Raw genomic sequence first — 25,983 nt, 5'->3', positions numbered from 1 at the left:
CAACAGCATCCAGCTCTGCCCACAGGGATGTCTTCAAGGCAGGTATGAAGCAAAGGATATCTTCCAATTGCGATCAAAGAAGCCCATTGCGATGGCACCTCCGTGACCCTTCCATCTTGCCTCATTACCCAGAATCACAAAGTCAGGCTGACCAGCTCCAGTGATCGTGGGCACCAGCCTCGCCGCTTGTCGCAAACCAACCTCGTCAAATCCCCATACAACAAGCTCCAACCGTTCTCCCGGAAGAGGTCGAAGCCAGACCCCGCCCATACCTTCTTCCAAATGCAATGAGATCAGTCTGGAGTCTGGTGCAGTAAGGAAAATTTGTTCACTGACAAGCCGAATTGGGAATCCCGGGAGGGAAGCATCGGGCACAAAAGTTCTAAGGCATATTGTGATAACATTTGCTCCCTTGTCCAATGCTTGCTCATACCTGGAAGAAGCAACAATGTTTGTGTCACCGCCGAAATACTGCAAGAAGTTTCGGCTAGTCTGTACTGCTATGGACAGAGTTTCATCGGAGTCGTAGACGACTTCAAAAGGTCCAGTACTTCGAAGAATCGCATCAAGGGCGCCTCTTTGACGACCGTGTCTTTCACCCAGCGTCTTCCAGTCAAGGGCAACATCCCTGCCCCAAACATTGGAAACAGACTTGACAAAAGAAGCCGCTCCCGGTCCGACATCGAATACATGTGGCAGATCATCAATGAGAACTTGGTTGGGAGCATTGGCGAGCCGTACGCTAGGGTCCAGATGAAATCGATAGATATTTTCTGTCCGCAGGTGCCATTGGACCAGAGAGTCATGTAATTGGATGGTTACCCTCATTTTGCCGAGTCTATCAGGGGTTGACAGCTGGTCGACAACAACGCCATACCTAGGCCCCATGTCGTGTGAGTTCGGAACGACGAAAGTAAAAGAAGTGGGGACTGTGGTCTCGGAATGACAAACTTTCAGGAGTCGCAAATAGAATTCCAGCATTGATTTGGTAGTCATCGAGCCGTCGAACCAGTGTCCCTTGTCCAGCATCTCTGAGTATTCGGCCATTTCACCCACTTGCGCCAGCAGAGTGTTCATCAGACGAGAATGATAAGGCGGAACATTATCGTCTGCTGATCCATGCTGTTGAAATATAGGAAAGCCCACTAGATTGTCAGTCAGGATTTCATGACGAAAGCTGCTTCTGGAGGTTTGAAGGATGGCGTCTCGGAGAGGGTCAGCCTCATTCCACAAAATGTATGGAACGTAACTTTCAATTGACGAATATCCCGAAGCAACAGCAGCACCCAGAACGCGGTCAGGTTGATGGGAAGCAAAATACCATGTCCCCTGGCCCCCGTTGGAATGACCCGCAACCAGAATTTTGTCGGAATACACACTTGGACCATTCCAGCCCGTGCTGTTAATCCAATCTGGAATTGCGGCCACTGCGTATTGAGCATCAGCAAAGCCCCAGGTGTGCCAATCATCACTGCTCCAAGGGCTCATGCCTGTGGGAGTGAGTATCCAGGCCGGAAGATAAGGAGTGTCATCAAACATATGGCGAGCCAAGGGGCCATCTGCCTCCACACCAGCACCGTGAAGGTTCAGAAGCACAGGCAGTCTTTCGTTTTTCGTGGCATTTGCCGTGGGCGGCGGTTTCAGCAACGCATAAGACACAGAGCCGCTCGGATGAAGGAATGTTATCCTTTGCAGAGATGACATACTTGCAGGTTCCAGCTGAGTATCGAAGCCAATATCGTGTAGGATCGAGTCCTGCCTTGAATATGTCAGAACGAGCTTCAGCGATTCGTCCCATCTGGAGGCGGCGTCGAATATCAACTTCAACGGGCGCGATTGGCCAGGCGCAAGTCGTACTCTCTGATTCGCCACAATACAACTGCTCTGCCCAGAAATGGCTACAACTTGGTGTACAGAGATCCATGTAGCAGCTTGGTTTTGGACCGTTATGCTACCATATCGCGTGCAAAATTTTCCGTTGACCACATTTGGCATGACCACGCGCCTGGCAACAACTGCAGGCTGTTCAGGAATGGGTTGAGTTCTCAAGCCTGCTTGTATAGTCGGAGGAAATATACCGCCCATGGAGCGAACCTCACGCACGAGTCGAACGCTGATGTTGTTGGCGCCAGGGAGGAGCTCCACCAGAACAGGAGCTCGCCCGAACCCAAAGAAATCTCCACCAAAGACATGCATATCATTGATCCAGATCTCAAGGATATTGTCAGTGAAGATATTGACACGCTGACTCACGACACCTTGGTTCAAGATCTCGCCCTTCGCCCATGCTTGGTACTGAAATGCCGACCAGCCGTAGATTTTTTGGGCAAATTCCCAGTCAACATCAATGAAGTCGAGCAGAAAATCAACTGACTGTTCACCGTTCGATGTCGAAGTGTTGTATTCCTTCCGATCCCATTGCACAGTCGCGTTCCTCGCTAACGGACTCCGGAAGCAGCCTGGCTCATTTGGACTGATGTTCTGGATTCCTCCATAAAACTCAACTGGGTCCGCGCCCCAGACAGCTTCTGTTCAGACGTAAATGATCTAAGCGATTCCTGATTTTGGTTGTTTCAAATACCTCGAGTTCCTATTCTGAACGGGCCGAGCACGTCCCAGAAGGGAAGGATGATGATCGGATTTTGGCTGACGGTATCTTCAACCGAGAGCACATTTTGGGACGTGCCGGCGGAGAGGCGAATGAGCTGGCAGGGGATGACAAAGGACAAGACCCTTCGCAATTGCCCAAGCTTCATTCTACCACATATCCCTAGATTGCCTCTAAAGCACAAGAGACCATGTGAGTTGAAACAACGAGGCTACCAAGGTCTCACTAGCCGGAGCTCCAGTTAATCCGGCGCCGACATCCGGTGCGCAATTTATCCGAAGGTGGGCTTGCGTTATCTAGCCGCGCAATGGCGCACTGGCGAACGAGAGGATTACCATCCCTGCCCATGCTTGTCCGAGATTGACATTGACGATTCTATGCATCATGAACTACCAATCTTGCACCAAACACTGAACAATCCCTCCAACACACGACAAACCACACTCGCTTCAAACAGATGGCGGACACTGCGAGGACACCTTGAAGCAGCACACTCGCAGATGCGGCGCAGGAAGGTGGATTTTCTTTCAATCCAATCCCTCTCGCCACCACCGCTGCAACGAATATGACCACCACAATGACCCAGACTCCTGAACCCCGGATATTCACCCACCGGTCTGTGTCCCCATTGAAAAGCGCAAACGACACATCCGGTCATGAAAGATTCCCTTCTTTTGATCACAGCACCCCCCCAAACCTCCACCTCAACTCCTCCGTGGTCGCAGAAAGCCCTCAAGAGATCACTCCGGCACCGCACCTCAATGGCGAGTTTAAATGGCCAGTCAGAAAGATGAGTCAGAGGCTGCGTGATGCTCGGCCTGCAGGAGTATACACCCATAGATCCAAACGAAGTGTCAGCGATGCAATTCACAGAATCCGAACAAGACAAGGGAGTGTCAGTGAAAATGCGCAAGAACTAGCTGAGGCGCTGAAAGCTCCAGTTTCCTACAAACTGATAGTGAGTGACCCGTGGTGCCATTCTCAACAGGTCTAACACACGACAGGCACTATGCATCATCTGGTACATGACCTCTGCATTGACAAACACGTCCTCGAAGTCGATATTGAACGCCTTTCCCAAACCAGCCACCCTCACAATCCTCCAGTTCGCCTCAGTCTCCATCTGGTGCTTGATACTGACAGGAATGTCATCTATTTTTCCATCAATAAAAAGAACCATACCTGCGCTGAGGAATGGCCTCCGCCGGCCCTCATGGGACGTCATGTACACGGCATTTCCTCTTTCGATTTTTCAGTTGCTCGGCCACCTCTTAAGTTCCTATGCAACCTCCAAAATCCCAGTCTCTCTGGTCCACACAATTAAAGGGCTCTCACCACTATTCACCGTGCTGGCGTATCGATTGGTGTTCCGCATACGTTACAAGCGAGCCACCTATCTGTCACTTGTCCCACTCACCGTTGGGGTCATGTTGGCGTGTTCCACCGACTTTTCCACAAATTTTTGGGGGATCAGTGCTTCCTTGGTGGCAGCCATTGTCTTTGTGACCCAGAATATATTTTCGAAGAAGCTATTCACCGAATCAGCCCGCGCGGAAGCCGAAGGCCAAATACATCTCCCCCGCAAATTGGACAAGCTCAATCTCTTGTGCTATTGCTCCGTCGGGGCTTTCATGCTCTCGGCGCCAGTCTGGATATACACAGAAGGATTGGAGATTATTCGAGATGTATGGAAGGATGGCTCGATTGATCTTACGGAAAAGAGAGGAGCAATGGATCACGGGCAACTAGCTCTGGAATTTGTCTTCAATGGAGTCTTTCATTTTTTCCAGAACATCATGGCATTTGTCCTCCTCTCAATGTTGTCACCAGTCTCGTACTCGGTGGCCTCATTGATCAAAAGGGTATGGGTTATCGTTGTCGCGATTATTTGGTTCCGGAGTTCGACCACGTCCATCCAAGTCGTTGGCATTGCGCTCACGTGTTTTGGTCTTTATCTGTATGATCGGACTAGTATGGAGGACGCTGCGGAAAGAAGGACTCGGGCCGATCATTTCCGTCACAAGCACACACCACTTCTACCTGTTGCCGAAGTGAAGACCCCAGGTCACCATGACGGATCCCAAATGAACGAGGACTATGTGAACGAGATGTCAGACTCGCATCCGAAGAGGGATGATAGCCAGGGTCGGCAACAAGACCCCAACTTCATCTCTGGATGGCTCCCACCTGGAACGAAACAAGAAAGTACTTGGGCCGCCGGGGATAAAGGAGAAAAACAATAACTAAAATAGATAGTTGTACCAATACCGGAACGACATAGCGAAGGTGTTTTGGAGTCGGCCGGCACTCTGTTAGTGGATTATCTAGGATCCTTGCTGGGCGGGAAACATTTTCTTGGGCAACTGAAGGAGAAACTGGGTGGGATGGCTATTGACGAGCATTGGTAGAAAAACAAGTGCCACATCAAACAGAAATTAGGATAACATCCACTTCATGGCTATTATCGTGACTCGATAAAAACGGTTAATGTAGCGGCCGTCGGTAAGGGAACCGAAGCATCATGGAAATTTCTTTCATAGCGTGCTCCAGCTACGGCGCGATGATTCATGATCTTTGCTCTAGGACCACGTAGCAGAGGAGAAAGAGATTTGTGCATGCAAAAAGTGTGCAACCCTGGCTCCTACAATAATCATGTCCGGTGAATGAGTTATGTGGGAGAGGAAAAAGGAAAGAAGAGGGAGCTAGAAGGGAGGGAGAATTGATATGAGAATCAAATGACGAGGGATCGACCAGGGGCTGTGACGAGGTCATTAGTCCTAAAATGGTTTAGTCGGAAGGATGACCCGGAATGGCGCATGCAGCGCCCAGATGCTGAGTGCGCAGCCACCCAGTCGTGCCTTAACGGTTTCAAAGGAGATCTCGACGCCGTCCCCTCTTCTCCATCTCTCTTCTCTGTATCGAGCGGAAAGAGCAGAGCCAAGATGACGCGGACCGAACTCCAGCACGCCGATTCCATCCATGAGGAAGACCCTCACAACGAACTTCCAAAGAAACAGAAGAGCAGACGCCCCGCGAGTACGTTTCAGTGAGGACTATTGCGATGCGCAGCTTTGCTGACGAGGATTCATCTATGCAGACACCGCGTTTCGGCAACAGAGACTGAAGGCATGGCAGTGAGTCCGCTACGTTTCTGATGGTACCGCGCGACATGCTGACCTCGTAGGCCTATTCTGACACCCAAGACCGTCCTGCCACTCTTCTTTGCCGTCGGAATCATCTTCGCCCCTCTCGGCGGTCTCCTGCTATGGGCGAGTGCAAGTGTGAGTGCAACTGGGCATTAAAGACGGACCGAATAGATACTAAGGCGATTCTCAGGTGCAAGAACTGAGGATTGATTACACCGACTGCATTTCAACCGCAGGGAACGATTTCACCCAGATACCCGAAGCCAAAGTCCATTCGTCCTTCAAAAACTCAAACAACACAGTAAGAGCGCAATGGAAGCAAGAAACGAGGAGAACGACCCCTCCTTTCAGCGTCCCGATCGACGACACCGCTGTCTGCACCCTTCAGTTCTCTATCCCCAACGACATTGGTCCTCCGGTTTACCTCTACTATCGCCTAACCAACTTCTATCAAAATCACCGGAGATATGTTAAATCGCTCGATACGGATCAACTGAAAGGGCAAGCTCTGAGCAACCACACGATCAGCAACAGCGCCTGCAACCCGCTCAAGTTGAACCATGAAGGGAAGGCTTACTACCCGTGCGGGCTCATCGCAAACTCCATCTTCAATGACACGCTGAATTCTCCGAGACTTGTAAATGCCGCCGGGGGGAATGCCCCCCCACAAAACTACACCATGACAAACCGAAACATCGCTTGGGGCTCCGATGCCTCGCTTTACAGGAAGACGAAGTACACCAACGATCAAGTCGCTCCACCTCCCAATTGGATCAAACGATATCCAAATTATACCGATGAACACCCTATCCCGGATTTGTCGCAGTATGAAGAGTTCCAGGTCTGGATGAGAACAGCTGGTCTGCCCACGTTCAGCAAATTGGCCTTGCGCAACGACAATGAAACCATGACTGCCGGCATCTATCAAATGGACATATATGACTGTGAGTAGGATGGACAGCGAATTGTCATTTCCGTTCTAACATCTCGCAAAGTCTTCCCAGTCACAGTGTATGACGGTACCAAGAGCATCCTGATATCCACACGGACGGTGGTCGGCGGCAAGAACTCCTTCTTAGGTATTGCTTACGTTGCTATTGGCGGTTTGTGTATCGTGCTCGGCGCGTTGTTCACTCTCGCACATTTGATCAGGCCCAGGTAAGCGACTTGTCCGGTCCTAGCAAATCTGAAAATCGCTAACGGGACCAACAGAAAACTTGGCGACCATACGTATCTGTCCTGGAACAACGATGCTCCGGCTACCGGAATCCTTGCAACTGGTCGCGATATTCAGCCAGGAGGATCCTGAAACGTTATGACAAGATTGTATGATTCTTCTCACATGGGCGATATAGTGTTTCTGTCAGATCACGGAGCCGGCGTTGAATGGAATTTGGGATGGTTTACTGGGAGAGGAGCTACTGGTGCAGCTTTACAAAGACACAGGCATCCTTCATCCTTATCTCAGCATTGCACACGTGCGTTTTCGAAGTTATTGTTTCGCAAGCCTCTTTCCGACGAACCGAACTGAAAAGTGATACAGTCTGATACAAAATGCATGCCACATCCAATGTAGCCAAAAGGGGTCAACAACGACGAAGTGGTGGCTATATCGAACGTAGCTAACAGCGCAGGTAGAGGGCAGAAGACCTCTGTTTCCAAAGTAAACGGAATACTTGTTATCAACGAAGCCCACTTCCGTTCTCACAGCGAATGACTATGACTTGGTGGGTATTTGACCCAAGGTACACATTCCAAGGGATCCCCGTGGCGCATTCGGCATGGTGATCCGTGCTTTTGTTATGCGCTTTTCGATTCTGCATTCTGACATCCAGGTCTCCCTGGCCGCATCGCGACTTCCCTTGTTGTTTCAACTATGTTTTCCTCCACTGGGAAACTGCCCACTGGTTCGACCTACTTGTCGTTGTTTATAGCCATGATAGGGAATTTTGGCTCATTCAGCTTCGCCGCCGTCCCTAGATACCGACCGATCCATCGTTCCTGCGGTGTGGCTGCTCCCTCCGAAGGCCTCATTTCCACACATGAATATCTCCAGGAACACGAGCCCCTCGAAAACGAGCTCTGGAACAGCTCTCTCCTTGTGGCTCGTCATTCATCCAGCCATGAACGCCGTCAAACCCTGACTCCGCTGTACATGATTGATACATATATGCATATTGTATCCGACACAGCCAGCTCGTCCCCTTCTTCAGCGAACTATGTCACCGACAGCATGATTCAGAACCAGTTCATCTATCTCGCGCGGTCTTACACAAACGCGTCCATCGGATTCCGCTTGGTGGGCGTCACAAGAGCAACGAACGATACCTGGGCGAGTAACGGCGACGACCTGGGCATGAAGCGGGCGCTTCGACAGGGGACGTACTCCAGTCTAAATATCTACTATCAATCTCTCTTACAGGCTGGCAGTAATACCCCTGGGGTGCCCGCCGGCAGCACGCTACTTGGTTTCTGCTCCTTGCCAGCGGGCGGCGTTACTTCAACGACACCGCGGAACGAGTACGTCGTCGATGGATGTAATGTCCTGAGTGGGACAATGCCTGGGGGGGATATGCAGGGGTACAACCTGGGAGGCACGACGGCGCATGAGGTGGGCCACTGGAACGGGCTGCTGCATACCTTTAATGGCAATAGTTGTGATGCTGGAAATTGGGGGGATTACGTGGCGGACACGCCGCAAGAGATGACCAGCACGAGTAAGTCCTCTCCTTTTTCCTGTTTTCGCTTCAGCCTCGTGGTTGTTGGGCTATACGGTGTACTCGTTGGTACCCTACCACTGATGTCCGCTCCTTTCTCATCTCTAGGCGGCTGTCCAGTCTACAAAGACTCCTGCCCCAATTCCGGCGTCTCGTCCACCGCTTATACCGGGCTGGCCGGTCAAGGCGCGAACCCTTACGGAGCCCAGGGATTTTCAGGAGTCGATCCGATACACAATGTACGTTTGTTCTATACCCCCCTTTTTCCCCTCTTCAGCCCTAAATGCGACAAACTGTCATATTTCTAGTCCTCTGTCCGCTAACAAGGATACAATTCATTAGTTTATGGACTACTCGAGCGACGCTTGTTATACGGGCTTTACCCAGGGCCAGGGGGCGAGGATGCTCAACGTGTGGAACATCTATCGCGCCGGGCTGTGAGATGGAGCCGGGAAGGAGGTGGCGGCGGCGGTGGTGGTGGTGGCGGAAATGGGAGACGGACAATATAGAGATGGGGATATCGGAGCGGTTCTTTGCCGCGTTTTGCGTTCAAATCTTGATTTCATTGAATAGCATCGGATATGGCCATGTAGTTGGGTCTCATGGCCTATCTATGTGGGAGTTTGTGAGATGCACAGTCACGGCGCAGATGAATGGGACGTGGTTGATTGTCAAACGCGAACCTCATTTCTGTTTCTGAACCTACCTACCAAGTAAACCAGCTGCCGTGTAACCTGAGGCGTGTGTTAGGAGGTCGGAGCTGTGGCTGTGCAGACCTGCACTCGACTTAAGGCCTGTCCTGGCCGGAGCGCGTACAGCCGTGAGCGTTAATAGGCGCTGCCAGGCCATAACTTCACGTCCCTGTAAAAGTTGCTGCCTGGCTGTATTCTTTATTATACACTCTTCAACCCAACTTAGCGAGAACTCTGTTCCCCACTGCTTTCACACTGTCTCTACTTATACTGCTTGAACTATCCACAGTGAGGGCTAAGCTCTTAGTTTCCTATGTCTATCTACTCAGGGACGATGGCAATGCACGGCACCTGATGGAAATCCAAGGCGGCTGCTAAGCGGGCGAGCACGCTGTCAAAAATCCCGCCGCAGTGGAGACTGAGACCACAAGATATCGAGCGAGCTGCGAGGGAGAGAGATTTGACAGGCGCCTTTATACAGCAATTCCTGAGCGCCGAGGAGATGTCCATCATATCGATGGACAGCGTGCTTCTCGTGGATGCCATCAGAAAAGGAACCCTCACAGCAGTTCAAGTCACCACCGCGTTTTGCAAGACTGCAGCAATTGCACATCAAATAGTAAGTTCAGCTCTCCCAACGTCTTGATGTCAACCTTTGACGTACCGTTCTGACATGAGCTGGACCTCCAGAACAACTGCCTTCACGAAATCTTCTTCGACCAGTCGCTGGAGCGTGCGACATTCCTTGATGATTATTATTCGAAGCACACCGCAACCATTGGACCTCTACACGGCCTCCCCGTAAGTTTGAAGGATCAATTTCACGTCAAGGGCAATGATACTACCATGGGCTATGTCGAATGGATTGGCAGCAACCTTGGTATCAAAGATCCCAATGAGAAACATCAGGTGCAAAGTCAAATCGTAAGTGAGTTCGTAGGGCTGGGAGTAGTGCTCTATTGCAAAACAAGTCTTCCTCAAACTCTTCTCTTTGGTGAGACCAAGAATAATATCATTAGCCAGACTCTCAACCCAAACAACCAAAATCTTTCCTGCGGCGGCTCTTCAGGCGGAGAGGGCGCTCTACAAGCACTTCGCGGCAGCTCTCTCGGCCTGGGTACGGATATTGGCGGCTCTGTTCGCATTCCAGCTGCATTCAACGGGATATTCTCTCTGAAGCCGACCCCTGAGAGGATATCCTACCGAGAAGTGGCAAACACCAATCCTGGGCAGAACACCTATCGCTCGACAGTAGGTTTTATGAGCACCTCTCTCGGAGGTTTAGAGCTGGCACTCAAATCGGTGCTTTCGACACGGCCATGGCTGCGTGATCCAGCAGTGGTTCCCATTCCTTTCCGTCAGGATATAGTCGATGAGTACCTCTCTCGAGCGGACTGGGATGGAACAGCAAAAGCGTCTGGATTGGCCCTTAAACTTGGAGTCTTCTGGACCGACGGTGTTGTGACACCTCAGCCTCCTATCACTCGCGGTCTTCAAATGGTTGTTGATGCTGTCAGAAATGCAGGACACAAGGTACAAATCAGGCCCACCTATTCTTTTGAGACCTCATACAGGGGCTCAGGGCCTCACGGACCGTACTTAGGTAGTCAATTAGGAGCCCCCAAACCAAGCGACCGCCAAAATAGTTCATGTATGTCATGCAAAATTTCTTTACCTACCAAGCGTATTGCGCCGGTCTATGCTAAACAAAGTTCTTCACAGGTATCTTTCCTCAAGGCTGACGGGGCCAACGATATCCACGCTCAGCTTGATCTGTCTGGCGAACCACTTATTCCCGACCTTGCCGCTGCATTCCGTCTCAAACAGCCCATTGGACTGCTAGAGTACCAAGATTTGACCTTTCAAGGCCTCGAGTACGAGAGCCAGTACTCCGACTACTGGAATGCAACTGCTGAAGAAGACGGTGAATGTGTCCATCTATGACCTGGAGATCAAATTCACTAAGATGGTATAGGCCAGATTGTCGACGCAGTCATCATGCCTGTGGCACCACACGCGGCCGTCATCCCTGGAAAGTTCTACCACACTGGTATGACGCTAAAATCTGTTTACTAGCTTCTGAACCTAACTACGCGGGCTAGCTTATACCGAAGCTGAACCTGTTTAAATATAGCGCTGTAGTCATTCCTATTGCAAAAGCCGACAAAAATCTTAATGTATTCGACGACGGTTACCAACCTTTGAACGCGACTGACAGATTGAACTGGGAAGCATGTAGGTTCCACTTGTGGTCCGTCTTAGCTGTCATCCAAGTAACATTCAATGCAGATGACCCTGAGATCTATGACGGAGCGCCTATTGGTGTTCAGCTGGTAGCGAGAAAATTCGAAGAGGAGAAAATATGGGCCATTGCGAAAATCGTCCATGCCTCACTGCAGAAGGAGCAACAAAAGCCAAAAATTTGAGCTGAACGCAGAAACGAGATAGAAGCGCTCACAACCATTCGCTTTCCATCGCACTCGATAGTGTGAATTGGGCTGGCTGAGTAGGGGACTTTAACGAAGTGAAATGGCTGTGCTGTGGATAGTCACCTTGTCTATACAGAGGGGCTTTACTTCATTATGGCTGTGCATGGCAGGGTCTCTGAGAATAGGCAACTCAGCGTCCCTTGATATCACTTGACACTGACCGTGCGAGCCAAGTTGATAGTGCTGGCATATTCGAGCCATTCGTTTGCAGATTGAGCAGAGGAGTCATGGTCCTGAGATGCCGCCTACGTCGTCCTGAGCGTCTCTACAGTCTCCCTCTGTCGCGGTATACTGCCGCCGCCGCCGCCGCCGTCGTCGTGCTAGGCGCCACCTAGCATAGCCATCGCCTCTGTGGTAATGGTGGTGGTGTTCTGTCCTGGCGTCAACCAGAAAGGCCTTCTCGATTACTGATCTTCTGGACAGGCCACTGTGCGTTGTTGCACATGCACGTCGAACCCTTAAGTGGTGCTCTGTTCCAATATAAGGCGTATTGCCTTTACTATCTGGCCTTCAATCTTCTACCAAGGTATTCTACAACATCTACTCTGCCATTCTCTTTCGCAATTTCCAGAGCCGTCTTAAACAAAGGGCTTTTGGGGGCCGGGTTCGCCCCTGCATTCATCAGCATGGTGACAACCTCCAGATGTCCCATCTGACACGCCACCATCAACGGCGTCCAACCCACTTTGTATGCTCTCCCAATTCGCTGCTGCTGAGGTCGAGTCTCACTTTCTTCGGTGAGCACTGCATCCTCATCTAGGACCTCCAATTCGCTACCTTCCTCTGTATCACATGAGGAAGGCCCACCACCCTCGCTGCCCAGGAAGGTCCTGACTGAGGCGAAGTCTCCTTCGAATGCGGCTCTGCTGAAAGCACTGAGGGCTGACGGATTAACCTGGGACAGTGGAGCGACTTCTTTGAGAACCCTTGTCATCTCACCAGCGTATTCTCGGTCGCTGGAGAAGATTTTCTGGAAAACATATGATCTGGAAGTGTCCGCTCCCCCATTCACGAGCTGCCGGGCCATCAAGAAATTACCCCTGCCAGTGGCGAGGTCCAACGCAGTCTGGTCCCCAGGCCCTGTAGCGTTAGGGTCTGCCCCAAGATCAAGGAGAAGCTTGACGACGCGATCTTGACTTTGCGCAGCTGAGATCATGAGCAAGCTTTCGCCATCGGCGCTTCTTGAATTCGCCAAAATGCTCATTTCATTGACGGATTGAGTGGCTTTCAGGCGCAATAGAAGCGTCTCCATTGCCCTAGGCATGTCCTCTTTCGCAAAATTTGCAAGCTGACGATCGATGAAGGCGTCATTGCTTATTAGTTCAGGCTTTGATCCTAGCATTCTGTCCAGCTCTTCAAGATCATTTGCGAGAGACGGCTCATTCGACACGGATACTCTGCTGGTATGAATATGCACATTTTGAGGTGCAGTGCCCCCTCGAACTGCTTCTGTCCTGCTCCGCACAATGTCTGCATGCTCCTGCCGGTGCTGGTGAGTATTTATGTTGTGGGTGTAGAGAACGGGATCCTTACCTGCAGCCAATGCCGATACCAGTTCCATCCTCGCTTTGTCTTTTTCAAGACCTTCCATTTTTCCGCAAGCCTCGCAAAAGCCTTCCCACACGCCAAACAGTCCTTGGACTGGCTGAATAGTCGATGGTCGCGGCAATGGAACTCCTGAGTCAGGAACTCCGTGGAAATAAGTCAAGCGGAAGCCGTAGCTGCCATCTGGAATATTGACCCAGTGTCCAACGGGGCAACGAGCGCAATAGCCTTCTTTCCTGGCGCCGAATCCCCTCGCCCAGCCTGCTGTATGAAGATCGCCGCCAAAGATAGACTCTTGTCGTAGTGGAAGAAGATCTGCGTCTTCGGTATCAAAGTATTCATTGGGGGGTGTAAAGTCCTGTGGAGGTTGCCATCGCATGGCCAAATCAAGTAGATCCGACAAGATTCCCGGCGGTGTCAACTGCAGATCTGCCTCAACAAAGAGCTTATGGACGAGGTCTGGCTCTGAGAGAATTTGGACGGTGGGTTCGTTTTCGGCTTCGTCTGGATTGCTCTCGCGATGCTCCAGGGACCCAGCTTCAGACACAGCTTCGTGTACATACGCCAGATCAGTAGGTGGAAGGACAAATAATGCGAGTTGCTCTAAATGACGGCCCAAGTGTCTGCCAAGTTTCTCTGCTCTGACGTGGGCCACCTCGTCGTCCGTGTAGCCTCGACATCTGAGCACAGCGGAATAGTCACACAAAGGGCATTCGGACGCGGCAAGATGGGTAAGCGGCCTTCCGGATTGGTGGGCAACACTCTCGACCTGTTCGGGGGAGACTTGTTCACAGTGCTCCATCTGCACATGCGTCATGGTGCTGGCTAAGGAGGGTTGGTGAAAGCCACATATGAAGCAAGTCCATTGTTTCCTGTGGACTTCCATTTCGTGCATCCACCATTTGCGCCTGGATTCGAAGAACATCTCATTACAACTTCCAAACACGCAAGTGTAGGAAGGCAGATCGGTGTGAACATGTTTCCTTGGTGGCGTTAGCTTTGGGGGGTATATCAAGTTCCAACATCACCGGGCTTCTACTTACTGCCAGGCGTCTTTGTTTGGTATTTCTACGATATTACAACAGTAAGGGCATTGGAATGGCCCATCCATGAGCGGGTCCCGCAGTGGTTGCAGGACCCGCAACTTTTGCTCATCTAAGGTTGCCCTTGAAGATCAGCCGAAGAAGGTCTCTGGGACATCTGACTGCGAGAACGTGTCCAGGGTCATGGAAACCCTTGATCTGAATGTCGTGGCTCTAGTAAGGCTGAGGCTCGGTATCGAGTTTAATTCGTGCTCATCAACCGAAACCATAGCTATGGAATCAGTATTGCTGCGTTCCATAGCCTCGAACCAGGGAAGACGCTCCTCTTTTTCGCCAGAAAGGTTGACAGAGAGCTTTTCTCTTTAGTCCACGTTGTTTGCTCGCGGCTGCCATTAACAATTGCTTGCACTTGATTCTCCGTCAGTAATGCTTTCAAGGTCTCAGTGTCGCCTCAAAACACTCGACTCACACTCTGAGGTGGAAAATCCAGCTGATGTAGTAGTCGTAAGACCTCTTGGGCAAGGACCCCTCCTGCTATGCGGAAATCCAACGAAGCTTCGCCTCGCTGAAATACACCTAAACTCCCTGCCCAGATGTTGAATCGATCAAGGCAGTCTGTGAGGTCTTGAGGGGCAATTTCCACGCGATCAAGGAGAGCGCCTGACCGCGCTCTTGCAGCAATGTCGAGACACAGGTCCTGTAGATGACGCCTTGTTTTCGATGCCTCCACAGCTACGGACCCGAGATTAGCAGCCATCGTATCGGCCTCGAGTCTTTTACTTCGATATTAAACCCCGTTCATCGTCTCTGCTCTCAGGCCGACTGGCATTGACGACTAGGCTCTATTGATGGATATGGCGGAGTGTCTTGGCTTGGAGAAGATGTAGCCAAAAAAGGGGTTAATGACACTGGGAATTCCATGTGTCAGGAAACCTCGTTTTGTTTTTGTTTTGCAACTCGAACGGCTATCGGCCGTGACTGCTCGCAGTTGTTGCATGGACGAAATGACTTTTCTTTGGCGGACTGCATTAGTTCAGGTGAATACGGGCTGTTATGTTATGCTGGTTGTACGTTTGGAGCAAGCTGATTTGCAAGACGCCCACACCGGTTTGTGCCCGAAACGCCTCAGAGCGCCAACCTCTTTTAACTGCCAGTAACACAGCCCAGTGTGGTGACACAGCTTCTTAAGTAGACAGCCACATCCCGGAGTAATGATGGCCGGTAGGGTAAAATCACCTCTGGGGAGTCATGCAGCTTTTGGTGCTGGAAATGGGCTGTTGGCCTTATTGAAATTGAGGCATTAAATTCCGCTCCTTATTGCTGGGGTTCGATGTCCAGCACACAATGGATACCCAGGACAACAAGTTGGCATATCCAAAAGGTCTACACAAACTTTCAAGCTCTCACACTGAACCCCCAGACTAGTGATCCATGATGTCCGGTGTCGAAGTAGTGAGCCTCGTGCTGGGGGCATTTCCACTGGTCATCAGCCTGCTCGAGCACTACCAAGAAGGCTGTGAAACGCTCAGAGACTGGGTTCTTTTTCGACGCGAACTTACTCACCTTGTCAATCAGCTGAACAGGGAGCAGATTCTTTTCAGGCAGCACATAGAAGGCATGCTGTTGTCTATAAACGACTCGGATTTCGAGACGAAGGTGATGATGGAGGACTTGCAGTGCGATCAATGGAAGAACGCAGAGCTCACTGCAAGGCTCAAGAGGAAGCTCTGTGGCGAAGGCGAATTCGAAAACTACCAATCCTCTGTCTATTCCATTCATGAGAACCTTAACAAGATGGCTCAAAAATTGAAGAGCTGTGAACCGTTGGTAGGTTTATGATCTCGGTATACCTCAGCCTCGACGCTCTCTGACCGTGTTAAAGGATGAACCAGCAGATGGGACGTCCCACAAAGGCCTCCGACTTCAAAAACAGCTGCGCAAGCTCCAGTTCTCTCTCCGCAAGAAGAGGTGGCAAGAACAAGTGGTTGACCTGGGCAGACAAATCGACCGCATTGGCAAGCTTCTCGGCGAGGCTGAAGCACTTGCACCGGCGAGACAATCGCGCAGCTCAACTATATCTCAATATTTTGAGCAGGCAAAGAAACAAGCCTTAAGTTTACATAAAGCCATCACTAAAGGTTGGACGTGCGGCTGCAGGAATGACCATACATTTAAGTTGGTATTGGCCAGACGGTCCAAGGGGAGCCATCAATTAGAGTCCGGCTCCCCCATGCTCATCGTGTTGTCCTTCTCCTTACGCCCAGGCATGTGGACGAGATCCGAGACCCTGTAGTACGAAACGGATAAGTGGTACACGTCCGATGCTACAATGTTCTCCTCAAGCGAGAGCGACCCCTTGCAGAACAAAGGTGAACATTTGGACACCTACAGCAACGTCGATGAATTGGGGTCGAATTCAACCCCAAGTCTGTCAACCAGGTGCGACCACGGTGCCGACAACGTCGACGACATTGTCGTCCGGCCTGCGCAGTCGGAAGATCTCATTCCAAGGAAACGCACAACATTGGAAGCACTCCGATCTACTGGCGCTCACGATTCCGGACAAGCCTCTTCCGATAAGCGATATTTGCCAAAGTCTCCAGAGTATAGGCGAGAAGACCTGTCTTGGGTATTTGGAGGACGGCCAAGGCGCGTACCACGTCTTCCACACCTCACCATCCTTCTGCTTCACTTCGGCTGATGTCGACCGAGTGATCAGCCTGGGGGCTATTCTCGACAAGACAGCACAAGTCAGTAGCAAACGGATTGGTCCGCAGCTTTCTAGACACGACAGATTGTCAATCGCCTTGACCATGTCTTATGCTTTTCTCGAGTTGTATCCCACGCCTTGGCTCCCTAAAGGGTGGGACAAGACGGACGTGTACTTCTTCCAGCGCAAGAATGGCGACATCATAACTGAGCATCCCTTTGTAGTTTGCGAGACTGCGCCAGCGGCGCCGAGAAAGGAACAATGCTCGGTTCAGACCCTAGCAGGAGAAGAGAAACTACCATTCTGACGCGCTACTCAGCCTTGGGATTTTGATCATGGAACTGTGGTTCGGAGAGGCCATTGAGTCTCAAAATTTTTTTTGGAAAGAACATGGCGACAAGAACGGTAAAGGAATAGCGTTGAGCTACCTTATCGCCGCGATGGAGTGGCAAACGAAAGCGAAGGATGAAGGTGGTATTGTTGACAGGGTCGCGAGAGCACCACTGTGGCAAACCACCTGAGACGCTAGGCGTGTCACCAACTGCGCAATCTGTCTCAACCTACCTCGTTGCTCTTGCAGACCTGTGATAGGATGGCAACGGAATAGGAGGTTTCAGGAATGCTCTTCCACTCTCATTCTGTGTGCAACAGGTATGCCCCTGCACGGCATAACCCATCGATGCATTCGCGGAAACTTTGGAATGACATTGATGGATTTCGACGATGACAGGTGTATTGGGGCCGTGTATGATGGAGTTGTGAAACCGCTTGAAGGTCTACTGGGATAATTTTGGCCAGCCAAAGGACGAGGCTGACAATCCAAACTAACAAGGGTGGTGAAATATACCAAGACGCTAGTAATTATGGCTATAAAAGCAGCCTCCCAGGCCACATAGATTTAGCTAGTTCCAATACAGTTTTACGTCTCATTTCACACGGGTAACCAAGGGCAGCTAGGAAGCTCTGATCAAGTTGAGTTGATTGGAGGTCTTGTTTGCAGTAGCCCTTATAGATGCTTGTATACGTAAGCCCCATGTTCTGGTACTCCTTACATGTTCTATACAGCATCTAGTGTCGTAGCGGATGGAAAGCCCAGAGATGTGGAATCCTAGTCCGGTTTACCGGCCTGCGGATCCAGTCCGAACTTTGTATTATGTATTATGCACACTAATTGGAGGCCCGTGTGACGGCGACCTTACAGACGGCAGTTCGAATTCTCTCGCATCAGGAGATGTTCGGGAGAAGGCCCATACCAGTTTTCCACTTTCTCCGGGAGATGGGAACGTTGCATTGTATTTCATTGTATTCCGTTTCATTTTGAAGAGAACGACAAGGCGAAACGGCAACAAAAGGCCAAAAGGTATGAATAAATGAGTGTTAAGATATCCATCCATCAACACTTTGTGTATCCAGCTCGCAGCGTTGAATGTTTTTTATATGCATTCTCAACCCTCCCCTCGCTACAGCCTTTTGTCTCGTTTCTGACTACATAGAACGTGGTATCGACAAGCCCATCACGCAAGTCTGAACTATCAACATTATACTATATCTCCAGCCACCCAGCGACCCAAAAAAAGGCCATCCACTCTGAGGACCAAAAAAAAAAAGAAGAAAACAATGTCAGAGAGCTCAGCAACCCAATATGACCACATCGGGCAGGCATACGAGTCGATGAAAAAGATCCCCGGCGCCATTCTCGAGCGCAATAACCTTCGCGCCGTCATCACGCCCTATCTCACCCTCCCGGACAGCCAGGGCGCATCAGTCCTCGACCTCGCGTGCGGCACGGGTTACTACTCGCGCCTGCTCCTGCAATGGGCCGCCCCGCGCTGCGTCGTGGGCATCGACATCTCGCCGACCATGGTGGAGGCGGCGGAGCGCGCGGCCGCAGAGCTTGACGAGTTCAAGCAAGGCCGGCTCAAGTTCGTCGTCGGCGACGCCACGAAGCCGCTGCCCGCGGCCGTTGTCACCTCCTCCGATGAGGCCGAGGGCCCCTTCGACGTGGTCTTAGGCGCCTGGCTGCTGAACTACGCACCCTCGACGCAGGACATGGCGGGCATGTTCGCCAACGTGGCCTCCGCGCTGCGTCCCGGCGGGCACTTTGTGGGCATCACGCCACACCCGGCCGAGGACCTGGACGCCTTCGCGGCCTTCCACGCCACGCCCGCTGCGCAGGCTGAAATGCGCCGCTTCGGCGTTTCCATCGCGTACCTGGACCCGCCAGTCGCCTCGGGCGAGGGCTACCACACCCGCATCACGGCCCACATGCAGCCCGTCGAGATCTCGTTCGAGAACTTTCACCTCCGCAGGCACGTCTACGAGGACGCTGCCCGGCGCGGCGGCATGACTGGCGAGTTAAAGTGGGAGAAGGTCAGGTTGCCGCGGGACGAGGACGAGAGCCGTCGCGACTACGGCGTGGGGATCGAGTACTGGGAGGGATGCGAGGAGAGGCCGCATTTTGGGATCATGGTCGTTGAGAAGTGAGTGTAATAAAAGTAATGAAACGGTAGGATCTTGGAAGGTAATAGGACAAAGGGGGACAAACCACCTGAAGTGTAAGAGGAAAAGGGAAACGGACACACCAAGTTCGACACAGGCGGAATGATGAGAGAATGAGGACGGGAATATAAATTTCATTCTTCGTCTGATAGCAGAACTTTCCTGCTCGAGATCCCGTCCTGCCCAACGCTGACATCCTTTTTGCTGCAAGTACGCAAAGCAAACGCCCAGCATCCTCCGGCGGCAATTTCTAGTCATCATCAACTCTTGCCCTTTTCCTCTGCCGTTCTCTCTCCTCCCGATCCCTATCTTCAGCCTGCTCAAGCCCATATCTCTTCTTGCCTTCTCCACCCGCTCGGGCTGACGCCTCTCCAATTAGAGAGTCGATTCCGAAAGGGTCGTCTTTGTCTTTCTCGAATTGAACAGGCCCAGCCTCTCGCTCCGCCACATCAGCACCCTTGAATCCTTCCTTGGCCCTGCCCAAGACCTCAAATCTGTTGGATTTTTGAATCTTGCCCATTGCGCTCTCCGCTGCTTCTTCCCCATATTCTTCGTCATCCATGTTACCAGCTGACGGGCGATAAATACTATTAATTGCGTCGTGCGCCGCGAAGAGGGGTTTATCGTAATGCTGATCTTCATTGAATCCCGAGTCAAACCCGGAGGTTTGATTGAATAACCGCGAGTCGTACATGGTCTCTTTATTCTGCGTCGGTTTCGCCAATCCCAAGGCCACTTTCTCCGAGATATCACGATTCTGTTCCCTCGCCATCATCTGGATTCTCTTTTCGGCACCCATCCTTGACTGGCGAAGTTGCCGTTCATTTTCTTGTCTGCGCTCCCGTCTGGCCTGTTCTCGCTCTCGGGCGGCTTCGTCTTCGCTCTCACTTCGCGAAGCATATGGCGAGCCCGAGTAAGATCGCGACCGTGACCGCCTTGTGCGTGATTCTGCGGCACGCTGCCTCTCTTCTCTCGCCTTCTTCGCCATCTCTCGCAAATGCTCTTCTTTCGCCAGTTTCTCCTTCTCCGCCAACTTCTGCTGCATCTGAGCTCGGAGCCTCACTTCTTCTCTTGCATGCCGATCGGCCGTAAAGAGAGCTTCCGCAAACTGAGCGAATTTGTCGTTGATTGTCACGTCTTGTAACCCTCGTCCATCTGCTGCCAATCGCTTATCCAGAGGAACTGTATATCCCTTTGGATTCTTCCAATTTGATATTGGGGGTGGAATCCTCCACGCCTCTTGATCTTCTGCGGTCAGTTTCCGCGGCGGTGAGTGCATGACCGGGGGCGGAGGAGATGGTGGTCCACGGGGTATCTTTTTGTGCTTAAATTTTGGCGGCTCCATAGGATCCTCCTGCCTCTTGACAATCTTGAATATTCGATCGTTCTTCTTCGAGTTATCCCCCATCTGGTCCGCAGGCGTGTATCGGACGTAAGTCGGCTCTTCTCGATTCACGCCCTTCACATTCTTGGGCTTCTGTGCAGCAACCGCACCGGAAACCAACTTCTCCAGCGCAAGTTTGGTCTTCTCGGCCGTGGCTTGCGCCTCCTCTGCGGTCGGCCTGTCCAGACTCAAATCACCTGCATCAGCTCTCTGCCTCAGCGGGATCAAGTCCTTGAAACTGGAATGGATGATGCGATTCTCGCTATGACCCTGTCTCGCAATGGCGTCGTATTTCACTTTCCCTTCGGCGTCGACTTGGATAGCAAGTGCATTCGAGGACGACGCTGTCCCCTTTCGACCCATATCAAGCGGATACTGCGCCACAGGGATTTCGGGGAATGCACCGCCGTCGCCGAAGTCTTCTGCGGCGCGGGGTCGCCATCCTGATCGTTGGCCGTAAGGAGGTGGACCGGGACGCTGCCAGAGGAAGACAGATGTCAGTATGTCAACGGGGACAGAGGGTGCGGGCGCCTGTGGAAGGTCATGACCGACCTTTAAAACAATCTGGGATTCATCGATCACGCCGGGTCCGACGACTCGAGGACCTCTTGGTTGGGCGTGGAGAGGCACCTCTTCGTGTTCGCCGGTATATTTCGGTTTTGGCAACGAGGCGAATAGACCTGTCGCCATGGTGGTGAGGTTTTAGAAAGGGAGGAACGAGGAGTGCGAAATAGTCAAACGCTGGGGGAAAGTTTGAAATAAATGCCAAATGATGCAAATTCCCCATACTGCGGGATAAGGTCCTGTGATCTGCCAGAGTGGCCATGAGTCTTTATACGGTGAACTATCTCGAGCAGAATAGCAGTTGACGTCGACTGATCTCCAACTTCTCGGTACTCCGAAATGCATTTTGTATTTCTCATCCAAGCCCAACACACCAGAGCTTCCCTTCTGCAGAATTAGCTCCTACACAGTGCGTCGAGAAAAGATGGGCTGGTTCTCCTCTTCGCCTGCGCCTGCGCCCGCATTTTCCGCTGCAGGTACGTATGCTTTCCTATATCCTCAAATCTATGACTACGCGGAGACGGAGCCAGAGACAGACAGAGAACAGAGGGACAAAGATGCGGACGGCAGGGGAAGAAGAATCAAAAAGCTAACCTATATGCTTTGCCGCAGTAGTAGCGCAGCAACCTTCGACACTCGATGATCTCGCCTGCGAGCTCAAACCAGCGTCGTCGACAGCGGAAAAGACGGAGAAAGTAAAGGTACAGAACGAAAAGGCCCAATAGCCTAGTTTGCCACACACCTCCCCTTCCTCGTCCTCCTCCTCTAGCACATCTCTCTTGCGCGGCACTGCAATCACCATTGTCGCCTCTTCCCAAGATCCATGGAACCCTTTGGTCCGCTAGCTAACAAGCGATTGTTGTCAAATTATTCTAGCCATGCTGCGTGTGCAAGGACGAGAAATCGCGCCGCGACGAGTGCATGCTCTTCTCCCGCGCCGATGATCCGCAGGAGGACTGCAAGAGTCTGGTCATGCAGTACAAGGACTGCATGGCCGGGTACGGGTTCAAGATATGAAACCCTCAAAGAGAGAGGGCGAGAGAGGGAGAAAGAGAGAAGGGACAAAGGAAATCAGGCCCGGGGGCACAGAGCATTGCGATTGAGTTTCGGTTGGGCCGCCGCCATGCATGGCATGTCTGATCATACGCCTGGCCTGGCTCGGGCTCTGAGCGGGACTGTGTTCTATTTACATAGAATGAGCTCCAGCCCCTCTTCCTCCGCCTCCTCCGCCTCCGCCTCCGACAACAGCGACAACTGGCTGACCGACCGACTGACGAGGTGGTTGTATGCCTGTACATTATTCTGGGAAAATGTCCTCCGAACAGCCGGATAGACAGGAGTCATCGCATAGGGGCGTTGCATTGTATTGCATTGCTGTATAGATGGACGCAGAAGACATTCGGTTTCGGCGTCCAAGACTCTCGCAAAAGAAGTCAGGCATAGCCGGCGCCATGCACTGCATTGGGTCGCAACAGCATAGACTAGGACTGGGGTGGGGATCATTGCCTTTGCAGGAAGTCGGTTCTCTGTATGTCCGCAACACAGATCTCTCTCCTCACTCAAAAGAAAGATCGGGAGATGGGGAGATCGAGCAATCGATCGCTCTACATATCTCTCTCTGCGTTTCCCCTCAACCGCAACCGGGATTAAAGCACAATCGTTGGTTGGTCTTGGATGCATTAATCCTGGCACCGATACCCCTACCCATCCACGGTGCTCTGTTGTCCAATAACCGATAAAAACCAGCGCCTCCTCGACGCTGGATGTCTCCCTCAGCTCCTTCCATGTCACAAAGACGCCAGGAGACTCTGCATGCCCACCTCTAGATAGTCATCCCTCTTGAGCAGATACGGTCTGAGATTCTCCTTGCCCAGATTTCCCAGGACGGGGCCCCTCAGCCTCTCCTTCAAGGCGTCCGGATGCAGCACAAACACGCTGGCAAGCTCACTCAGCACCTCGAGACTGTTCTTGAAAGAAGCTCCCCCACCACTGACGGCGTCGGCGTCAACGTTGGCGCCGCTCTCGCCGCTAGCGCCCCCACCCAACTCCCAAGACCTGAGAAGCTGGACATAGCGGGACATGTCTCTCGCAAGCATGACGCCGCCAATCCTGTTGACTTGGTACTTGGTGAAGTGCTGCAGAAGTTGACCACGAAATCCGACAGCAACTTCCATCAGCAACACTCCGAAATTTGCACCGTCAAAACTCTGCGCAGCAGTATCATGGAACAAGCCCAAAAATCTACACACACTCTCACAAGTCGGCGTCTGAGGTTGTTCCAAGCTCGGCGCCTCCGTTTCTTGCCGCGGGCGGAAATCCGCGCGGTTCTGGTTGGAAAGCAGTCGGGACGTCCAGTTAAGCACGCCATCAATGGTGGCTTGTTCAATGTTATTGATTTGGTCCTCAATGCGTGCAGTGGCGGCGCGGGCAGATTTCTCCATCTCCCGGCGCGTGGTTAATGATGAGCTAGCCAAGGGAATGAGAAGGGTGTTGATGCATGACTGCACCAGATGCGCGATGTGCACTGCTGTGCGGAGGTTGGACAGATAAGAGAGGTCGGGTTCTCTGCGCGTATTCTCAAATGAGGAGGCCAGATCCGCACAGGCTTCGAGGGAGACTTCGACGTAAGATTCCAACAGGTTTTTCAAAACAAGATTGAGGAGGGCAGCGACGTCCTTCGGCGTTTCAGAACCGCCGCCGAGTTCGAGACCACGTCTCACTCCCTCGGCGAGCCACTTGAGCATCCTCTTCGCGAATGCAACGTTCAACCTCCCATCCTGCTCATCGAGGTCCACGTCCGGCTGTGACTTGTCGTCGGCGCCCGTGCTCTGAAGACCGGCAACGCTCAACAGAATCCTCTTTTGCGTAGGCGACATCTTCTCCAAGTCTAAGCTCTTAACGTAGGCGTCAGTGGCTTCTCTGGCCGATGCGAGGAGCTCTTGACCTCGATTGCGGATCGCTGCGAGGTAAGTCTTGGGTTCTTTTTGGCGTCGAGAGTGGAAGAGCTCGAACTTGAAAAGAAGGGATTTGTAAAGTTCTTGAAGATTGTGTTTTTCCTTGTCGATGTATGCTGAACCGCCAAAGTAGGGGGTGAATAGTTCATCGAGTTGCTGATCAAGCAGCTGACTTGTCTGGGAAGTCACCGGTTCAGGATGTTCTGTCAATCCATGTGCCTTTAGGTCTTCGACGAGAACGCTGATGTAGCTTCTTGCAGCTTGTAGAGACCTCAGATATGCGAGTGTGGATTCTGACTCTGCCTTCTCCAGCACCAATTCCAACCTTTGCTGTATAGATTGTTGAAACACTCTCTGAACGAATTTCCCCAGCACTTGTTCTGGGTAAGGAAATGCCCTTTTTATGATGGCCGATTCTTCTTGGACCACGACTTTTACTTCGTCAATCAATGACTGTAAGCCGGGTTCAACGCCCGGTAACTCGGCATCCGGGTCAGAGAGTCGAATCCAGGTCTCCTGATCCCCACCAATCTCCTCGGTCATCAGATTACTGCGGTCGATGAAGAACTGGTGTTGGTTGACAAAAGCTGCCTGTACAGACGCGCCGCCATTGAAGTCCTGCAGCACAATCGCGCAGTTCTTCATTTCTTCGAAGTTCTGTCGCCGGTAGAAGTCGTCGAACAGCTTCAGCATGTCGTTCTCTAGTGTCTCGATGAACTTCTCAATGACCTCTCTAGTGTTGAAATTCTTGCTTCCCGTCACACCGTTTGTAATGCCACCTTGTTTGTTCGTCGCCACCCCATTGGCCTGGCCATGACTTTTGGGATCGAGTCTTTGACTGATCCTCAGGAGCTGGCGGGCAATATTGGCCGACCTGATCTTGCCTTCCCCGGTACCGGATCTTCGTAGATTCTCCAACAGTGTGACCTCGCCTCGGTTACTGACCTCATCCCAGCACTCAATCAGAAAGTGAGCGTCCAAGGCTTTCCTTCTTTGTCGATCCAGCTCTTCGATCCGCCGCCCAGTTTCCACTGCGACATTCCCACCCCATCTCTCTCCTCTGTCGCTCTTCAAGGACGTATCTAGTTTCTGAAAGCTCTCGATCGTGGAATTGAGCTTCCTGCCCAATGTCTCTGTGTTGCTCGCATGTTGCGCCTCGGCTCGTCTCACTGCGGTGGACAGTTCATTCTCGCGCTGCTCCAGTTCGCCGGACAGTTCATCAAGTCGTCGCGAGGCCTGCTCGAAGGCGCGGATCAAGGGCTTAGGGTCGAAAGGTGCGTTGGCGGTTCCATGGGAACGGCGATGGGCGGACTGTACGCTCTCGGTCAAGGATTCAATGAAGTCTTTGGCTATGAAATCCCGGCTGGAGAAGTCGTCAAGGTTGAACAAGGGCCCTTTGGGGAAGATGGTGCGGGCGGTTGGTTGGTCGGAGGGGTGAGAGGACCCGAAGTATTGCTGGGGATCCATGGTCTCGTCACTTGGAGACGGTCATGGTGCATTTAGATGGAATGCCACGGTTCAAGGGCAGTGGCGTCTGCTGTATTTGCTTCACTTGTACATATGCCTAGGTAAGAACTGGCTCATGCTGGAGGAGTCGAGTTGTTGGATTGCGAAACGCGATCACGGTGCTGG

The 25,983-nt window shown here is 51.9% G+C and overlaps 10 protein-coding genes across 10 annotated transcripts; 6 read left to right on the top strand and 4 right to left on the bottom strand.

Moving 5' to 3' along the window:
* Positions 1 to 33: 33 nt before the first annotated feature.
* On the bottom strand, positions 34 to 2,756 carry A1O5_06800 (uncharacterized protein; the record flags this gene model as incomplete). The annotated part of the gene is made up of 2 exons (XM_007747391.1): positions 34 to 2,528; positions 2,582 to 2,756. 2 exons carry the CDS (start codon positions 2,754 to 2,756, stop codon positions 34 to 36), a joined length of 2,670 nt encoding a protein of 889 aa, XP_007745581.1.
* A 429-nt stretch (positions 2,757 to 3,185) lies between these two features.
* A1O5_06799 (uncharacterized protein) lies at positions 3,186 to 4,851 on the top strand (the record flags this gene model as incomplete). The annotated part of the gene is made up of 2 exons (XM_007747390.1): positions 3,186 to 3,566; positions 3,613 to 4,851. The coding sequence occupies 2 exons, from the start codon at positions 3,186 to 3,188 to the stop codon at positions 4,849 to 4,851; spliced, it is 1,620 nt and encodes a 539-aa protein (XP_007745580.1).
* A 699-nt stretch (positions 4,852 to 5,550) lies between these two features.
* Positions 5,551 to 7,063, top strand: A1O5_06798 (uncharacterized protein; the record flags this gene model as incomplete). The annotated part of the gene is made up of 6 exons (XM_007747389.1): positions 5,551 to 5,644; positions 5,706 to 5,742; positions 5,793 to 5,889; positions 5,945 to 6,698; positions 6,750 to 6,912; positions 6,967 to 7,063. The coding sequence occupies 6 exons, from the start codon at positions 5,551 to 5,553 to the stop codon at positions 7,061 to 7,063; spliced, it is 1,242 nt and encodes a 413-aa protein (XP_007745579.1).
* A 924-nt stretch (positions 7,064 to 7,987) lies between these two features.
* A1O5_06797 (uncharacterized protein) lies at positions 7,988 to 8,912 on the top strand (the record flags this gene model as incomplete). Its single annotated transcript, XM_007747388.1, has 3 exons — positions 7,988 to 8,471; positions 8,580 to 8,710; positions 8,814 to 8,912. 3 exons carry the CDS (start codon positions 7,988 to 7,990, stop codon positions 8,910 to 8,912), a joined length of 714 nt encoding a protein of 237 aa, XP_007745578.1.
* Positions 8,913 to 9,665: 753 nt separating this feature from the next.
* A1O5_06796 (uncharacterized protein) lies at positions 9,666 to 11,589 on the top strand (the record flags this gene model as incomplete). Its single annotated transcript, XM_007747387.1, has 6 exons — positions 9,666 to 9,782; positions 9,854 to 10,696; positions 10,847 to 11,087; positions 11,139 to 11,230; positions 11,278 to 11,398; positions 11,453 to 11,589. The coding sequence occupies 6 exons, from the start codon at positions 9,666 to 9,668 to the stop codon at positions 11,587 to 11,589; spliced, it is 1,551 nt and encodes a 516-aa protein (XP_007745577.1).
* A 562-nt stretch (positions 11,590 to 12,151) lies between these two features.
* Positions 12,152 to 14,014, bottom strand: A1O5_06795 (uncharacterized protein; the record flags this gene model as incomplete). Its single annotated transcript, XM_007747386.1, has 1 exon — positions 12,152 to 14,014. The coding sequence occupies one exon, from the start codon at positions 14,012 to 14,014 to the stop codon at positions 12,152 to 12,154; it is 1,863 nt and encodes a 620-aa protein (XP_007745576.1).
* A 1,660-nt stretch (positions 14,015 to 15,674) lies between these two features.
* Positions 15,675 to 17,257, top strand: A1O5_06794 (uncharacterized protein; the record flags this gene model as incomplete). Its single annotated transcript, XM_007747385.1, has 3 exons — positions 15,675 to 16,067; positions 16,123 to 16,529; positions 16,603 to 17,257. The coding sequence occupies 3 exons, from the start codon at positions 15,675 to 15,677 to the stop codon at positions 17,255 to 17,257; spliced, it is 1,455 nt and encodes a 484-aa protein (XP_007745575.1).
* Positions 17,258 to 18,567: 1,310 nt separating this feature from the next.
* Positions 18,568 to 19,434, top strand: A1O5_06793 (uncharacterized protein; the record flags this gene model as incomplete). Its single annotated transcript, XM_007747384.1, has 1 exon — positions 18,568 to 19,434. The coding sequence occupies one exon, from the start codon at positions 18,568 to 18,570 to the stop codon at positions 19,432 to 19,434; it is 867 nt and encodes a 288-aa protein (XP_007745574.1).
* Positions 19,435 to 19,699: 265 nt separating this feature from the next.
* Positions 19,700 to 21,523, bottom strand: A1O5_06792 (pre-mRNA-processing protein 45; the record flags this gene model as incomplete). The annotated part of the gene is made up of 1 exon (XM_007747383.1): positions 19,700 to 21,523. The coding sequence occupies one exon, from the start codon at positions 21,521 to 21,523 to the stop codon at positions 19,700 to 19,702; it is 1,824 nt and encodes a 607-aa protein (XP_007745573.1).
* A 1,661-nt stretch (positions 21,524 to 23,184) lies between these two features.
* On the bottom strand, positions 23,185 to 25,818 carry A1O5_06791 (uncharacterized protein; the record flags this gene model as incomplete). Its single annotated transcript, XM_007747382.1, has 1 exon — positions 23,185 to 25,818. The coding sequence occupies one exon, from the start codon at positions 25,816 to 25,818 to the stop codon at positions 23,185 to 23,187; it is 2,634 nt and encodes an 877-aa protein (XP_007745572.1).
* Positions 25,819 to 25,983: the final 165 nt, after the last annotated feature.

The sequence above is a fragment of the Cladophialophora psammophila genome (genome assembly GCF_000585535.1).
Source record: "Cladophialophora psammophila CBS 110553 chromosome Unknown aczJe-supercont1.10, whole genome shotgun sequence".
In the NCBI taxonomy this organism is placed as follows: domain Eukaryota; kingdom Fungi; phylum Ascomycota; class Eurotiomycetes; order Chaetothyriales; family Herpotrichiellaceae; genus Cladophialophora; species Cladophialophora psammophila.
This window is presented reverse-complemented; position numbering and strand designations above follow the sequence as displayed.